The following is a 19,399-nucleotide window of genomic DNA, read 5'->3' as shown; positions in this document are numbered from 1 at the left end:
TTTTCTTTGTAGAATTATTTATTACTGCTATATGCATTGACACTTTTATACGAGTCGTGTACAAAAACAAGTTTTAAAAGGGAAAAGTGACCGACAAAAGAACGTCAATTTAGTAAAACATTTATTTGCAAGCCGTATCACATGCATGTTACACGTAAAATTATGAGTAAATGAATGCTTTAACATACCAAGTAAGCCTATTTGCACGTGATAATAGTTGTATTACAAATAACATTAAACCAACGATGTTTGTGGTTTGTGTATGACCAGTCATGAATGTCCTTTGGTAACTTATGTCGTAGGGATGGTGTCACATTCCCATATATCCCACTTCACCTTTTATTAATGTTGTCAAAACGATGTGCGACGAAATAAAAATTTGGAAGTATATATGGAAATTTTGGCATATTACGTATAGTTATAGAAACAACACTTTGGTACTTAAATTCTCTCATAACTCAAAAATATATTGGTTGACGGGATAATCACCAATTGTGCTAACTTTTTTGTCTAACTTTTACAAAAAAACTAGTTACTTTCATTTCTAGGCACACGCAAACTAGTCAACATGGCCCTTAAATTCTTCCTTGTATTGAAAGGTCTTGAAATGACGATTAAGAATATTTACTGCTTAGGGTTGGTTTATGAATCAATATACGATGTGTGAAGAAAAGATAAATATGGGAATAGAAACAGAAATTTTGAGATATAACGTATTGTTATTGAAACAACTAGATATCATTGAGATGGTAGCCATCTCTGTGGGCCCGGCTGTGAATAATGTGTGGAAAAAAATTTGTATCTTTATCATTGGACATGGGGTTGTCAACTGAAACCAAAGTTTTTGACCTTGATCTTTGACCTAGGAAGTTGTACATACATTATGACACACCATCTGGTGTTGGTTAATATACATGTCAAGTATAAACTTTGAAACCATAACGGTTCTCAAGATATAGAGCGGACACGATCTTTACCATAGGACATGGGGTTGTCAACTAAAACCAAAGTTTTCGACCTTGACCTTTGACCTAGGAAGTTGTACATAAATTATGACACACCCTCTGGTGTTGGTTTAAATACATGTCAAGTATAAACTTTGAAACCAAAACGGTTCTCAAGATATAGAGCGGACACGATCTTTACCATAGGACATGGGGTTGTCAACTAAAACCAAAGTTTTTGACCTTGACCTTTGACATAGGAAGTTGTACATACATTATGACACACCCTCTGGTGTTGGTTTAAATACATGTCAAGTATAAACTTTGAAACCATAACGGTTCTCAAGATATAGAGCGGACACGATCTTTACCATAGGACATGGGGTTGTCAACTAAAACCAAAGTTTTCGACCTTGACCTTTGACCTAGGAAGTTGTACATACATTATGACACACCCTCTGGTGTTGGTTAATATACATGTCAAGTATAAACTTTGAAATCATAACGGTTCTCTAGATATAGAGCGGACACAATTTGTTACGGACGGACGGACGGACGGACGGACGAACAGACGGACAGACGGACGGACAGACTCATCACTATAGGGCGTACGCCATTCGGCGGGGCCCTAATAATTTGGTACCTAAATTTTCTCATCCCTCGAAAATATATTGGTTTAACACTGTCTTGAAAAATATAAATGTGTATCATTAGTTATTAATGAATACTGGTTTAATTGTGTATGATATAGTGTATCAATACCACACTGTTAAACCTGCTTCAACCCAACTCTTTCACTAGAAAGTACCAGTGCTATACCACGTCAGGACTGTGATGGATAATCGCCAATTGTGCTGAAGAGAAATACATAATGATTATTTTTTTATTTTTTTTCCCAAAAGTAGCCGGTATTTATGGACACTAATTTTATTTTCCAAAATATCACTTGAAAATTATTATGCAGTGGGAATATTTCGATTATACAGAGACCAAACAATACAACCCAACGAAAGATTAAACTAGAGGTAAACATATGGCCTCTTGTACAGACAAGTGCATCGAGTCAACGCGTTGTGAATAGATTTTAAAAGTTAGCTAAGATCTGCATTCAGCGCCATTACTTTAAAAACAATACACAGCAAGATGTAAACAAAGACAACTACTGACGAGGTTCCAGTCGAGACAGGGACTTGTTATGCAAGGTTCAAATCGCGAGTACTCAATCTAGATCAATTTAACAATAAAAGGTACAAAGGTCGGCATACAATACAAAATAATTCAGACACCTCTCACTTAAATTTTCTAACACTAATATTACCTCGACATGAGAGGATATGTTTATATTGTAATTCAAATTCTATTGAAAATGAAATGCACTTTCTTCTGCAATGCCCTCTTTACAATAACCTCAGAAGAGATATGACTGATTATATCAAAAATACCCCAGTTTAGTTAATTTAAACAGAAATGATATTTTTACATGGATCATGAGTAATGAAGATAGCAGTTTTTTTATCTATTTTATGTGCATACCTTGATAAAGGCCTGCAACTTAGAAAATCCGAAAATTAGTTAAAAACTCTAATAGATAGCAAAATTATCTCCCCTTGACCACTGACCCTTTCCTCATGCATTTGAACTATTATTTTATGTTTCTTTAATCACTCTGTAATGTTTATGTCATGTTGTTATTAATGTTATGCTCTTAATGGGCTCTTTAATTTGGAAAAATAAAAATATTGTATTGTATTGTATCACTAGTTGGTTGATCGTAAAACTCAAAGCATCGTCATTTATCTTAAAAAGATTGATTGATTGATGGATTTTTTTTAATTTTATATTTTTGTGTGTTTTACGCCACTTTCAGCACTATTGGCTATTTAGTGGCGGCCATTTTTTATTGGTCGAGGGAGCCTGAGTGCCCGAAGAGAGCCATTGATAGTAAAGACGACAATATCATAGCTTCAAATAAAAATAATACTAGACCATATTGCAACGAAGAGATCGATCACAGTACTTCCAAGTAGATTGTATACAGCAACGTAATGAGCTGTGCAGTAAAAATAATCAGTTTTGAACCAATTAATTGGTTGATTGTGGTTTATGCAGACCAACTGCATGCAAATGGTACACCTCAAAGCACTTCTTATTAGAATATCTACCAAAATAGAGAGAAACATTACATTGGATGCCTTTATTTCGGGTACAGACGTCCCATCCATTTTATTTTATTTTGGTTTTTGTTAGTGAACAACATTTACAGAGTTTTTGACTTTCATCTATTAATGCTTTGGTTTGTGCTCGTGAAAAGCAGCGGTGATTTGATTGACAAGACTTAGTCCTAACGAAAAAAAGGAACATATTACTAACATTTATATAGTATTAGATTAATTGCGAAAAGTCTTATATTACATATTTTTTGCACCTTATCGAACTAAGAACAAGTAAATCAGCCATGGTCATGCGGGGATTACGTTCGGTAAGATACTTCAATTTCTTCAAATGTATTAGTATATATAAAGAGCTGAAATATAGGACGTTTATTATGTGTGAAAATCAACATCAAAATAGGTAAAAGAACTACATAAACATACTCTTTCCACTTGAAGACTGCGAGATATCGCTTGTCCATAGAGTAATTGATAGTTTGATACTCTGGTTGTCTAGTTCTCGTCAAAGTGTGATACCGCTTTAGACAATACCAATTACTCTATATAACTAAATGTATTGCTTTAAAATTGAAATGAAACTATTATTCATATTCAAATACTTGAGAACAAAAATCTAAGTAATAGCAAAAAGTTATATTATATAAAATTGTGGTAATCTTTATAAAAATGTGAAGGCTACATTCGGTGAAATTGTGCGACCCATTCACTGTCAGCAAGTTTTTCTTTGAATATCGTATGAAAAACTTCAAAACAGTTTCGGTAGGTGTAACACAATGAAACATCACATTGGCTACATTTGTAAGCACTAAAGATATCCCATCCTCTTTTTGTCTTGACCTTGTTCATCCAACAATATTGACAACGTTTTCTGCTACCGGTCAGTATTGGTAAGTGACCAGAAGGTATGGTTCCTGGAGTTGACTGGATATTTCTACCTGTCACTGAAACAGAAAATAATTGCATTTACAACACAACATACTTTGTGGTTTTTTAAACAATCATTTGGATATAATATATAGTTGACCTATTGCATATAGTTTTTAACAAACGGACCTACCCACGAAACTTAACTTGATCACTGATCTATGAATTGAGGTCTAGATCACATGAACCGTGTTTAACAAACAAGTACACCTTACAATCATTCCATACCACACATATAGATGACCTATGCTGTAGTATCTGAGACACAGACCTAATCCGGAAAACATAACGTTTACCAACAAACCATGAAGTGAGGTCATGGTCAGGTGAACCCTAACAAAAATGTACGTTTTATATGATAGGTATTTCAACTCAATGTGCCAATCTTGAAACTAGAATAGCAAAACTGTGTGAATTAAAAGCTATCTGCATCAAAAACACAAAATGACCATTCAAGTCGGATCATTGATGTCGTATTATTATCTTCCTTTATGGATATTTTGCTTTTTCGTTTTTGTATATTTTTTTTTATCAGTTACCTAAAACAAAGAGCGCAAAATCCAAACAAATAGTTTTCACTTATTTAGGTCCGAGTTATGCCGCTTTGTCTGACGAACATCACTTTTGAAAACTTAAACTGATTTTAAATTGTTATTGCCTCAACCCACCTCAAAATATGTTTACAAAACTTAAAACACTGTAAATGAAACAATAATCACCATGGAGAATGCTCTTTTGCAAGCAAGACGGGAAAAGTCCCAAAATCGACAATAAACACAAGGGCGTTAGTCAGATCTGATAACTTTTCCGTCCATGATAATTGAATGGTCGAACCATCAATGAAGCGGGAAGGGCAATTCAAAATACATTTGTCGTTTAATCGATGAACAACTTTTTTAAAATTTAATGCACTATACTGTATTTACTTGTCAGATATATCACATCTTAAACTTTATTTTATTGTATGCCGTAATAACGATATAGCTGCCATATAACTATGTGTTATGTCATGAAAACGATATATTAACCAAATGAATTATAACGTATGTTAAATATAAAGATAAGGAGATGTGGTATGTGCCAATGAGACAACTATCCACCAAAGCTCAAATGAAGTGGATGTAAGCAATTATAGGCAACCGCACGGCCTTCAACAATGAGAAAAACACATACTGTATGGTCGGCTATAAAAGGTCCCAACATGAAAAATATGCAACAATTCAATTAAGAAAACTAACGGCCTAATTTATAACAAGTAGATATAAGAAGATGTGGTATGAGTGCCAATGAGACAACTCTCCATCCAAGTCACAATTTGTAAAAAAAAAATTACGAAAAAATAAATGACAGACGTAAACCAACGACAACCACTGAACTACAGGCTCCTGATTTCGGACAGGCACATAAAGAATTTGGCGGGGTTAAACATGTTTGTGAGCGCTCAACCCTCCCCTATCCTTGGACAGTGGTATTACAACACAACATAAGGAACAAACTATCAAAATCAGTTGAAAAGGGCTTCAGATCGATACAAAGAAGAAAAACATCTAACCCATTTTAAGTCGAAATGAGTTCGCTACACATATTATTAACATTCTCAATAGTTTGATTGTATGGTAAAATTTCATACTCTCTGCACTTGAAAGTACCCTTTCTAAGAACTCTTTGAGGAGTCCATAGTTGACCTGTTGCATAATGAAAAGAGACATTTGGTCCCGAATTGGTCCTAAAATCAAAGTTATTTCAAACGGTCCCTGATTTGCAGAATCAAATGTTGAATCTATGGATATTACTAGATCATATCAGTTTTGGTTTAAAATATAAACTTTTAATGGATTATACAGCCATAAAAGGACAGTGAAATGGCAAATTTTTCCATGATTTTGACTATTTGAGTATGTGAAGAAATAATGTAGAACACAACCGTCGCCAAAAAAAGATATTCACACAGATTTTGTATTTATCTATTCAATGTTTATGATATTAATTTAGACGACGGTTATCGGCTTTATTTTAATTTTGCCAAAATGTTCCTGAAATAAGAATTGAGAACGGAAACGGGGAATGTGTTAAAGAGACAACAACCCGACCAAAGAGCATAAAACAGCCCGGTCTTCATCGCAGCGAGAAAATCCCCCACCCGGAGGCGGGCTTCATTTGGTCCCAAAACAATAATGTATACTAGTTCAGCGAAATGAACGCCACACTCAACTCCGAAACATATAATTCAGAACCAAAATCTAAAAAAAAAAAATACAAGACTAACAATGGCTACGGGTTTCTGACTTGGGACAGGTGCAAAAATGCGGCGGGGTTAGATATGTTTTGAGATATTTCAACCCTCGCCCTATACATCTAGCCAGTGTGGAACAAAAAAACACACAGCAATACGCACAGTAAAACTCAGTTTAAAAGAAGTACGAGTCCGATGTTAGAAAAGGTAACAGAAGAAACTAAGCAAAATGACAATGATCAACATAGAATATTTTTGCTAAAACTCTGAAAAATGTCCCTTTTGAAATCACTTGACTGACGTCAGTCAAATTTTGTCATCAATGCTTAAGTTAGTCAATATTCAAATTTTGCAAAAGTCTTTCTCCCGAAGTTCGATTTTTTTTTATTAATGTTGGTATCATGCAAATTTTGCTGAATTTATAGGACCTTATTATATATACATAAAGCGTATCCTCTCTTTTCTGGCAGTATTCAACATACCCCCGCTTCCAGTGGCAATTTAAATACCATGCAGGGTCCTTCTTAAATATATCATAACTTCTTTTGCGTTTTCTATACAAATATACAAAAAGAATTGTCTAGCAACCCCAAAAACTGTCTCAGATTTTGCTATAAATTTACAACTAGCGCAAATGTTTCATACGGGAAAACATATTGGACTGCACTGTATTTTCGTTTCCAAATAGATAAACATTTTTTTAAACCGCCACATATAAGAATGTATAGTGTGGCAAATATGGAATCATGTACCTCAAACACATTATATCAACTTTTGATTATATGAATTTTAGTAATGATTAACAATAGCCCTACTGGTTAATTATATAGAGAACACTAGTCGTGCCCCTATTTATCAGTTGCTAACAGGATCGCAGGATTGTACCAGCATGGTTATTTATGGATGCAATTATAGATAGAAAAACATACACCCGTCCAGTCAGGATTCTACTTCGTCAAAATTATCTGCCCATTACGCCAGCTAATTTTTACAATCGTAAAAATGGAAGCCATTGTAGGGACGACTCGCTGCCAATTTAGCTCTTGAAAACCGATATATTTATCCACATAGTATCATTACGATCCTTAAATGCCAGCTGTATTTTAAAAGACAAATGTATCTACTAGCTATTGAGCATCATTCAGTGTCCATTTCTGTCAACTTATAACTATTGTCTGATTGGTTGTCAGGGGGAATTTCGAAAGTTCAAAAAAAATTAAAAACATTCTAATTAAATATTTCGTGGAAGGGCAGACTAAAAAAATTTAGAGGTTGAAGACTAATAATCCTAGATAACAGAAACACAAAATGAAGATTTTTGGAAGTTATGCATTTTTAAGATCCAGTTGTAAAGTCTGTCGTCAAGTACTTTTAGTAAAAATTTATTATTCGAATACACCTACTCTGTTGTTATGACTCATTAGAAAGGTATTTCACTTGCCCCATATATTTCATTTTTAAGTACTGTGAATTTTAAATGTTATTGAATCAGCCTGTAGCCTTAATATATAAAAATAATAGAATCTGAAGCGAGATGATGTATCAAATTTTTTTGTTTTATACGTTTTCAAGATAGAAAAGTCAACTCAAACACGCCCGAACACAAAAAGGTGTACTCGACTTTCTCTTTCTTTTCGTTGAAATTATTGCCCATTTTAAGGATTTTTCCCAAATAACTATCGCCGTTGGCAGAGATGCAACTTGATCAATCTATTATCTTTCTGTGGATTTCTTTTTCGGCAGAATTTATGCTTATGCACAAAAAGATCCATATGTATTTGCACCTACCAAAATCGACTGTTATATGAAAATGTGTCTATAATTTAAAAGTTTACAAATATCTCGAAGCTCCATACTATAAGCCCATAGAAACTGGTGTAAACAATTCAAATATACCTATTTGGCCTTTTTTATCTTCTCTAATAAAGAGTTCCACTTCTTTTGTTTAATTTCAACTGGGTATCCGCCTGCATCATCATGTACACACAATTATAAAGCTATATCTTTAATAATCGTAATTACCTATTACATTTAAAACTTGTTACAAATATTTTGTAAAACATTACAACATATTGTTATTTTTTTTCCTTTTTAATTTCGTACATTAGATATGAAAATGTATACAGTAGAAACGAAAATGTATACAGTAAAAATGAAAATGTATACAGTAGAAATGAAGATTTCGCTCAATAGCTAAACGCATTAGCCTTGATTGATTGATTGTTCCTGACATCAATTAAACTTGACATTTGAAAAATTTTCATGAAAATTTTCAAAACAATTACGGGGAGTTTGAATTCCCGAGCACAATGGAATTTCGCATTCTTTACACTTATATCGAGTGAGTATATCCCAGCCTGCTTTGGTTTTACATTTTGTTAATCTACAGAAGTGACAACGCTTCTCTTTCTTGTCACCAATAGAAACAAGTGTATGTTGAGTGTCTCCTACATAGTGATGTTTGTACTCTTCTCCACCGGTATGATGAAACTTGCTAGTAATAGTTGAGACGTATGGGAATAGTACATCTGAAATTATAAAATATAGCGTCAGGAAGATGATAAACTTTCAAATGTACTTTTTTGACAGTAACATGTAAATTTAAAAACTTTACGACAAATTGAAACGCAAAACCAGTTACATATGTAAAATGAAATTCGACAGGTTTTCTGTGACATTTTAAAACATATCTTATCATTTTTATCATGATAATGGTTAATATTGTATCTTTAAATTCTGTTTATCGGATTGGATAAAGATTTCTTTTATGTTTTGTATGATGCGACCTTGACCTTAGTCCAATAGTTATAAAAAAAAAAATGTAATGACAAAAATACTGAACTCCAAAGTAAATTCAAAAGGGGAAGTCATTAAAAACTGACAAAACCAAACGCTCGACAATATAAACCAACTGAACGACCGCATAGTAACTGTAATATTCCCGACTTGTTACATGCATTTTCCGAACGAAATGGTGGGTTAAACCTGAATTTACCTCTAGCTAAACCTCCCACTTGTGAAGACAAAGGTTCCAAATATCGTAGAATATTTACTATTCATAACTTAAAAGTTTATTCTTTGGTCATTTGTACAAATAAATGTAGATGGGAGACAAGAATATATTTTTAACTAAAAGAGTTTTTGTCTCTGGTGGATAGTTGTCTCAATGGCAATCCTACCACTGTTTAAGTTTAGTAGTGTTTAGGATAGCCAACGCTTTCTACACCGGAAAATACTATTAAAATAAACGATATTTGATTTTCTACAGGTATAATTTACATAAAAGAATTATCAACTACGATGGGCTGTTTTAGAGGACTAAAACAAGTCTCCCCTTCACCTATAGAATGCATAGAACTTACTCGGATAAAGGAAAGGTACAGAAAACACATTCTAGTACTAGAAAGGTATTGTCATGACAAATAAGAATATACATACTATTAGTAAATGAATGGGGATCGTAACATTTTTTGGTATATATAATAATTTATGACATGAGAGGGTGGGAGATCACTAGCCCTAGATCATGAAAAGATTCTAAGGTCAAGATATTTAGTTTTCAACATATTTAACAATTAATTATATGAAAGGGTTGGGTCATGTAATCAAAGGTTAAATATACGGTGCAGTAGAAAGATCTTATAAAGGCAATTGAGAACATATATGATTTAGGGATGGGGATCTAAACCATTTTTATTAGATGTTTAACAATTATTATATGAAGCGGACGGAAAATAACCCCAAGAGTCAATCAAAAGAAGTAATGAAAAGGTCAATATAATATATATGTTTTTACGGTGGACATATACACAATCAATATTTGATCTAGGTCAATGATCAGGCTTGTGTGTCATCTTAAATGGTACGATACACGTCGTCTTTGGGTGCTCCATCCATGTGCCAAATATCAAACGCTTGTGCATGTCAACGGATAAAAAAGTTATGTTTCGAGCACTAAAAGGTCCTAAAAATCATTTATGTTGACATTCAGCTCCAATGTCACGGTCATATGAAGGTCATGATGATATGCAACACACCGTCGTGTGGTTTTACACATTTACACCAAAAAGCAAAAGTCAATAGCAAAAGATAGACAAAATTTTTGGCCTGGACATGGTTGTCTGAGAACCAAAGACGAAGATGAAGAAATACTATTAAAACATAATGTCTCCCTTCGTCGAAGTGGAGACACAATAAATATATTCACTATAATAACATTTTACACATAGATAGTACTTTGATCATATTAACTTCTTATCAAAAAGGCAATATTTTTGTAATAGTGTGGTCAATTTTGAATTCAATTAACATCGATGACTTTAAATTGTCCTCGACTTTTTATGATAATGATTGTATTGCCAATCTCAGTCTATAGCGGTTTTCAAGGTAATCGTCAAAACTAGCATGTTGCCCTTATGTTCTATCCGTGTCCATGTCTGACATGTTGGTTGGCAGGCGAGATCATCGGACACATTTTCTAAATTAATTACCCCAATGCTAGTTGTGGCCAAGTATTGTTCTTATTGGCCACTATTTTCAGAGGAAAAGATTTTGTAAAAGTTAAGAAGGATTTATTTTTAAAAAAACATGCCCTACCCCCATTCCGAGTCAAATACCATTCGAATTTCAGTAAATATTATCTATTTTCGGATAATGACACTGCGAATGAAAGGAATGTAATTTGAAGTGGCTTTACTTCTTATATTTCAACCGCACGCCATCGTTGTGTGTGTCCTTTCAAGCTCAAAGGGGTATCGTAGTAAGATATCAATATTCGAGGGTATCAAATCAGTAATGTTGACCTATTCTTTCATTCTTTTGTTTAAATTTTAATAGTCCTGTGCTTTAAATTTGTTGTACAAATTTTCCATTTGGTTTTATGCAATAATAGCTGGTGGTTGATTTGGTTACTAGTATTCTGTTGGTATTAAATTCACAACTCGATCAGTTACTCACATGAAACCTTCCTGTCACATTTGGTGTAATTTGAATAAACAATTTTGCGGTAAATTTTTCGAAAGACAACATTTAAATTGAAAAAAAAAATCATTTCAAAATATTCCTACTTTACTTTTCGTTTCTAAACTGATCTTCGACTGTATTGCAATGCATTTTTACTGCGTACAAACAATGTTTTCAAACTTTAAAACTTCCACCATGTGGCACTTTAGAATGAATGTACATTCCTGTAAACTTGCTGAACTGCATAAAATTTCTCCGCCACTTACTTTTAAAAATATCGGTGCAATTTGAGGATGGATTTCAATGTTTTTCTTAAACTACTTACATATAACTTTTGAGCAGAGAACACTTTCATATTTTACATCACCATTCAGCAGCAAAACTGTATTTAATGTGAAGAAGATAGCTCTGGATTCGGATTCACTGTTCGCAGTAGATGCCGCGAAGGCATGAGTTTTTGCTACATATAAGAAAGTTCTCCTTTTTATACTATCTACTTTCATTTTCATTTGTATACAGGTTTCTATTCAGAACCCGTAATGCTGATGTATTATCATATATACAAGAATAAGTGTCCATAAGACACCATTCCTCACTCGTTCTATGACATTTTCATGTTAAGGGAACCGTGAAATCTGGGTTAGAACATAATTCGGCATATTTTTTTAACATTGACATCATACTGAACACGTGTATTAAGTTTCCAATTGATGTGACCAAAACTTCACGGAAAACTACCTTAAACCTAAATCTCGACCTACGGGACAGACGCACAGACCGGAAAATATTTTGGATACATGGCTTAATAATTGACCACAAAAGTCTTTCTTCTAATTTTATACAAGCTAAAACGAAAAGTATATACATATGATACTGTAAATTCAGAAACTATTGCGTGCATTTATTATTGCGATTTGTGAAGAATAGACATCAATGCGACATTAATTATTGCGAAATTCTTGATTATTCCAGTTATTGTCTTCGTAAACTATCAATCTCACACAAAACTTATAAGTATAATATCCTTTAGAACACAAAATGCAAGAATAATGCCAAAACTAATGGACCTGTAGTTGTTTACACCGTTGTCATTTTGTCTTCGGTAAACAGTTGTCTCATAGGCTTTCGCATCTGCTTATTTCATATTATAAAGCGATGTGTAATTTATTCCAGTCACTTCAATAGTCTGGAGAATTTGTATTTTAATGTATTGAAAAGTAAATCAATGTTGTAAGAAATAGAACAGAGCTCACTTCACAAAGTCGTGTCCAAACTTGCTTTAAATTATTGGGGTGGCAAAAACAAAATTATGATAAATTGCAATCAATATTTTAATGAAAACAAAGTTTACTTAAACATACAATGTAGGTCATAAAGTCTTTTTAAATATTCCTTTCAATCACTTGATTGGTACATCGCCATGTTGTCCAAATACAAACTCTTCGTGAAATAGCTGGAAACAGTTTCTGTCTGTATTTTCTCCAGAGCACAATCCAATATCACATGTACCACATTTAAAGTTTGTAACAACACGCCATCCGGACTTGGTCCGTAATTTATGTATTTGACAATATTTACACTTCCGCTGTTTTTTATTTTCTATTGGAACAACCGGATGCCCAGGCAAGTCACATTTCCGATTGACCTCCTCTTGGCTAAGATATGGATAAAACCCTGTTCCTGTTAATAATTGTCCTCTTGACTGCCACGGTAAGGTTGCTACAAAAGAAAATAAAACCTTGTTGATTGCAAAAATCAATATCGAAACACTTCTAATATAAAATCAAAATTGAGAATGTTGGGATATGAGATAAATGCACACTAACACTAAGGGGGATTCCGATGATAGTAGAAGGGTGTAATTCAAGCTTAAAATACAAGTTTCCAACAACATAAAAAACAACTGACTGGAAACGATGTAAAACTGTCACCAGTGTTGATATTTCATTATGCACGCTGTAATAAAACTACAGAAACCCGTCCTTGGAAAAATCAAACCAAACACTACTAACAGAGAAAAGTGCTACAAATTAAAGAATATAGGCGGAGTTTTAAGAATGTAACGCATGGGAAAAGAACCAACCCACATCCTTTAAACCAATGAGGAAGAACGTCATTTTTATTCTAATAGAAGCGTTAGCTTAAAATACTTCTGAATGTAATTTTTAAAATATTAAAATAAAAAATATCCATACTATATAAACATCAGAGAATAAAGAATATTAACAAAATAAAATTTATTTACCCTTAATTGAGACTGCTGGTCCCCAAATATAAATTCCTGGTGATAACTACTGAAGCAATTGCGGTTGGTCAATTCTTTGGTGCAGAGGGGAATATCACATGTTGCACATTTGTAATTAGTTTTCACTCTCCATCCAGATTTAGTACGATTCCCATGGAAACGACAGTATCTACATTCTCTTTGTTTATAATTTCCCCCAACTATGGCTACTGGATGACCTGGAACGTCCTCTGATGGAAGTGGCCTTCCTGTGTTATCCTGTCTTCCTGTGTTACCCGGAATATAGTTATACATAGTTGATCCTGGAAGGCAAAAGATAATTTCATTTATTTTCTCCAAGAATACTGATATGCAGTTTTTGTAAGAGTACATGCACGCTAAGTGTTTTTTTTTTTATTTTATCCATTAAGGAAAACTGTTACAGAGGCGTGTATAACCAAAGAGCATGTGATGACAATTCCAGTATTCTGATAGAATAGACTTAAGGTTAGCGTATCCTTGTCCAATAACAACTAGTAAGTTAAATTACCTTCAACATCAGGTTATTCAGAGTATATGACTACATGTAACAGAACTCTGAGGTCCGTTCACCCTCACGAAAAACCACAATAAGGCACATACACTATGTTATACTAGACAGACACAAACAATTGACAGCTACAGTTACTACAAACATTTTACACTAGAAAAGCAAAGCGTTTATAAAAATGAGATGTAGTCATTTGGTGGACTACCTGCCTTAGTGACACGTTTTCTGAGCAAAAGGTTATCTTAATATGTTTTCTCTGTGATATATATACCAGGTTTATATATATCATGAGTTGGTTACATATTGGGTGCATGTTACAAAATTATATTTCAACCGACGTCAACAAGTGCCACTGTCAGGAATTGCATAATTTCAAAGTGTAGAGATCCACGTTCAAAACAATGAATAAGAAATACAAATTAGAAAACATTGAGCCTTTGAGTAATTCTATATTGTCTTGATAGGTTCTGGTATACACTTTACAAAATTCAAAACGATTAGAGTCCTTGTCTATTCATATAATATAATAAATATGATATAACGGTATACAAGTTAAGCAAATCAACAATTACATGCATCATTTTAATAAATTAATACAGAAATGCAAAGAATGATCTATCATACAAGTTGTTTTTCTTACCATTACGAGCAAATTCTTTACAAAAATTATATTTTCATTCAAACATAATTATTATACTGATTGAAGAAAGTGCATTCGAAAATTTCAAAATCTTTTTCTAAAGATATTAAAAACTGATTATAACACAATAAAATTACAAAAACTAATAGAACAAATCACTTTCTTAATAGTCGTTCTTTTCACATGTATGCTCCACATGTTTGTGTCCATTGGAATTACATACATCTACGATGGAGTCTTTCCGTTCTTTTCACATTTATGCTTCACATGTTTGTGTACAGTAGACTATAATATTGTCTGCGGTGGAGCCTTTCCGTTCTTTTCACATTTATGCTTCACATGTTTGTGTCCATTGGACTTATATACATCTGCGGTGGATTTCACATTTATGCTTTACATGTTTGTGTCCAGTGGACTAATATACATCTCCGGTTGAGCCTTCCCAAAAACGTTTTCCTCGTGATATAAAACAAAACAATTCCTTGAAGTCATATCACCAGAACACAAATTTACGTTACAAGTTTCACATTTGAATTTTGTTTTGACATTCCATCCTCTTTTGGTTTTGACCCTGTATTTCTGACAATATTTACAATCCCTCTGCATATTATTTTCCCCAATAGGTACGACAGGGTGGCCTTCTATGTTACACTTTCTATTCGCCATTGTATTTCTATTTGACATCGAAACAAAGTAGTCCCTTCCTTTATTATCTGAATAATAATATGGACCTAAAGGGTTGTTTCCTGAATCTTGTTGAAAAGGTAGAAAGTCTGAAAAGAAAATATAGTCGTGTAGGCATTAATAAGATAAGTTATCACAAAGGTTTTGGAACTTGTGATGTGTACAACAAGTGATAACTAAGTAATTTATTGAAATAAAGGCCAAACATTGGTATTAATCTTCAATGACAACATGAACATATAATTATATAACAAACAAAATTAAATACAAAAATAAAACAGTACAATGGTTCAGGCTAATGAGAGTTATCTCCCGTGATAAGTATCTCAGATTATTAAGGAATCATATACAAGTTACTCCCTTATTACATATCAATGAAATTACATTCAAACTAAGTAGACGCTATAAAGTTCATACTAAATAAAGTTTAATGTAATGTTTCATGTTTTAACCTAAAAACACATATTTAACATATATCCAATTCGTAACTGCTAACTATACATCTAAATTTCACAAACCAGATAAAACAGAGAAAGAGCGTATTGCAGAAATCATATTTCTAAACAATTCTGTGTTGTACTTCTGAAGTTTAATATACATGTAATGATTAATGAAATTCGTATTCAACACCTAAATTACATAATCTACAAATCCTCTCTTCTAGTAATTTATGATAAGTAAACGACGCTTCTCTTGAATTACCTTCATCAGGAATAATCAAAGCAAAATATTTAAGAGCCAATGACGTATAAGAACAGTTGAAGAGCTATACGACCAAAAAGGACCTAAAAGTAAAAGTCAAATCCATCCACGGTCAACTTTGCATGAGGAAGTTGAAACCGGAGTTGTTTTTTTTATAATTTCCAAATTTATAAACAGACAATTTTTAAAAGAAGGGTTTGTTATAAATCATGCCAGTACCGAAATACTGACTGTTGAGCTGATGATACCCTTGGTGACTGAAACATGAAAATGCATGGAAATTACTTCAAAATGATGCATGAACACAAGAATTACTTCAATACATATAATTTGAAAACAGTTAAAATACCTCAAAAATGAGTAAAACAGAAGACTGCAAACTTGAGACACAATAGCCTATCGATATCATAATCTCGCTCCTTTTACAGACAATTTTTAGGGAAAAGTCTGTTTGTTTTACTGCCTCAAACCTCAATCTTATACTTTTGGAAAAACATGAGAAATTCCATGTAAAACACATACGTTATATGGAAAAAATACCTCATAAAAAGTCAAGCCCATCTACTAAGATGAAATTCCACAATGATTTGCGTAATGAATATTAAGAGAACTGATACTACTCTTAAAACAATATAATGAGCAGTGGTTATAGTTTCAATTTGAAACAACTGGAATTGATTCATAATATTCACTCTAGTACCGACTATCAGTACTGCAGATTCAACAGGTAACACAGGTAAAAATCTTCTGTAAACGATTGCAAAATCCATTGTATTGCAATGGCTATCGGAACTGCTTACATAATTTTGAATGGCAATCAGGATCAAATATTCTATTGTATATGCTGTAGTGATAGCCGGTAATAAGGTGTAATATAACTACTTGTGTTTTCTGAATAGATCACCTTTATCGGTTAAAAAAAAGTCTTAGATATTGTGTTTTCCAAAGACGAATTCGTTGTGAAATAATACAAAACAATGTCTTTCTGTATGTTGAGCACTACACAAAGCAATATCACATGTCGCACACTTGAAGTTCGTCTTGAAGCGTAGTCCTGATTTAGATTTAATTTTGTGAACTTGGCAATATTTACAGTCCTTTTGCATCCGTTTCATTCCAATTATTGGTATCATAGGATGTTTAGACAGATCTCCAATAGGCACAGGTGAACATATGTTGAAATGACTTCTTTCAAGATTTCCTGGTAAAAACAACTCGTATGACCCACCTGAAAGGTCAAAGTAAAATACAATTATAACTTGAACCAATACTTCTCCTATATGTGAATTATCATTGCTACCTTATATGTACCATCAATGAACAAAGTTACGTGGTACATCTACGATAGATAAGCTATAATTGTGTCGATTTTGCGTGTTTTTTCAAGTTTAAACTCCTCAGTGAATAAATCGAAATATCAGTGTCATTATGAAATACTTCGAGTCATTTAATAAACTAATATACTTATTTTTGAAATATCTCAGATTTCTTTAAGATTATATCAAGGAAAGGATATAAAAAAAACATTATCAGTGGTAGTCCAAATTTCCCGCCCTTCATCCCAGTTAACCCCTAGATTGCAGACTGTATCAATTGTTAATTAGTTCACTTCCTGAACATGCATGACATAATTGCAACTGCACGTGAAGCAAACAACCATCAATCAATCAAAAGACATGTCTATTCAAAGTCTTAGATTATACATTATAATAAGATACGACGTGTGCACTAATTCTAATTAGAAGAAATGATACATATAACTAATGTGCATATGAATAAATGGAGATGTTGGTATACGTCAATGGGACAGCAACACAAAGACCAAAATGACCAAAAGACATCCAGAGGGAAACCGATACAGTTTTCAGTAATAGACAAGTGTCTGTAAAATATGTCAAGCATGTAAACGAAACGGGAACAAGACAGAACGCAATAATCTAAGATCGCATATTACAGATAAAAGCTACGCAAAATTTCCACCAGCATTCCCTGTATTTTTGGATCTTATATAAAACATACACATGTACCTCTTCAATACAAATCAAACAAATTCTAGTCTTTTTTACTATTTTTTTTTTATTAATTTCAATATGCAACTTTCTATAAAAGATATACTTCCTTTACGATCGACTATCATAAAGAATATTCAACAAATATACAAATTGCAAACTTTGACGATTTACATCTTGTAGTATACCAATTTACACCTTTATATTCCAAAAACGTGTTGTTAAGTGTGATAATTTACCACAAATCTCTAAACTGCAATCGAGTGACAACTATACTTGACCATACTTTAAACGGACGGTGCCATTTTCAAAGTCTTTAAATCTTACTTAAATTCATGCTTTTTCTACATTAATGATTGGAATAACGTTTTACATCAATGTACACATAATAAATTTCAAAACATAATAACAATTATTTTACAATATGCCATTGTGGAAAGTTTAGAAACGCTGTAGTCACAACGTTTATCCGAATGGATAATATTAGGATTCAAATTAAATCCATTTATTTGCCAAAAACGAATTCATTGTGATATGACACAAAACAGTTTCTCCCAGTATGCTGGACACAACACAGTGCTATATTACAAGTTGCACATTTAAAATTTGTCCGCAGTCTGTTTCCAGATTTAGACTTTATCTTATATCTCTGGCAATATCTACATTCTTTTTGCATCGGATAACCTCTTATTCCAATAATTGGTACTATTGGATGTTTGGAAATCTCTCCCATAGGCACAGGAACACTTCCGCTGCCTCCTTCTGTTTCAGAGAATAATTCATGCGACTTACCTGAAAGTTTAAATTAAAGATTCGATTAGCCATCGAAAATGCATCTTTTATATAATTGTGTGTTTCGTTTTGTTTGATCCAAGGTTTTTGCTTGTTTTTTTGTTGTTGTTTTTTTTTTGGGGGGGGAGTATTTTTTCAAATATCATTATGCTTAATTACATACTAGTACTTTGAAACTTATACATATAAAACTTGGATGGACGTATAAAACCAATATACGGTTATTGACGGACGACACGCCTGATAGTTTGCCTGGCCCAACAAGATGTTATTTCTAATGGCCAGTTTGACCTTCAGATGTATTTTATGATGTCACAAAAAAAATCTTTAAAAACACAACAAATCGAACATGGGGTGTCGGGAATGTTTTTATTTATTTATAAAACTACTTGGTTTTTCAATAACATTCAACTTTATATATCTGAACTTTTTTAAAAGATCTATAACAACTGTTAACTTCGGAAACATCCATGGTATACCTTCTCTGGTGCCATTTTCTATCAAATCCCAATTCAGTTTTACAAGGACAATTCGAAGAGAAGTATAAAAAAAAATAAGGTTATT

General features: G+C 33.0%; 1 protein-coding gene across 10 annotated transcripts in view; it reads right to left on the bottom strand.

Moving 5' to 3' along the window:
* LOC127705185 (zinc finger protein 37-like) overlaps nucleotides 1-19,399 on the bottom strand; it is a 106,691-nt gene that overhangs the window by 19,160 nt on the left and 68,132 nt on the right. The window contains exons 5-6 of one of the 10 annotated variants that reach the window (XM_052209463.1): nucleotides 13,480-13,781; nucleotides 12,772-12,953 (exon numbers count right to left, since the gene is read on the bottom strand). The exons of 3 other annotated variants lie outside the window; for them this stretch is intronic. In XM_052209463.1, the coding sequence (XP_052065423.1) occupies nucleotides 12,918-12,953; nucleotides 13,480-13,781 (338 nt within the window). In that variant the 3' untranslated portion in view covers nucleotides 12,772-12,917. Of the gene's footprint in view, nucleotides 1-3,462; nucleotides 4,057-8,261; nucleotides 8,801-12,547; nucleotides 12,954-13,479; nucleotides 13,782-14,441; nucleotides 15,422-16,945; nucleotides 17,263-18,239; nucleotides 18,836-19,399 lie in introns of those variants that run through there. 6 more of the 10 variants (XM_052209492.1, XM_052209475.1, XM_052209468.1 and 3 more) reach the window with 6 other exon arrangements.

This window comes from Mytilus californianus, unplaced genomic scaffold (genome assembly GCF_021869535.1).
Source record: "Mytilus californianus isolate M0D057914Y unplaced genomic scaffold, xbMytCali1.0.p SCAF_6, whole genome shotgun sequence".
Classification (NCBI taxonomy): domain Eukaryota; kingdom Metazoa; phylum Mollusca; class Bivalvia; order Mytilida; family Mytilidae; genus Mytilus; species Mytilus californianus.
The sequence above is the reverse complement of the archived record's forward strand: the minus strand, read 5'-3'. Positions and strand labels throughout refer to the sequence as shown.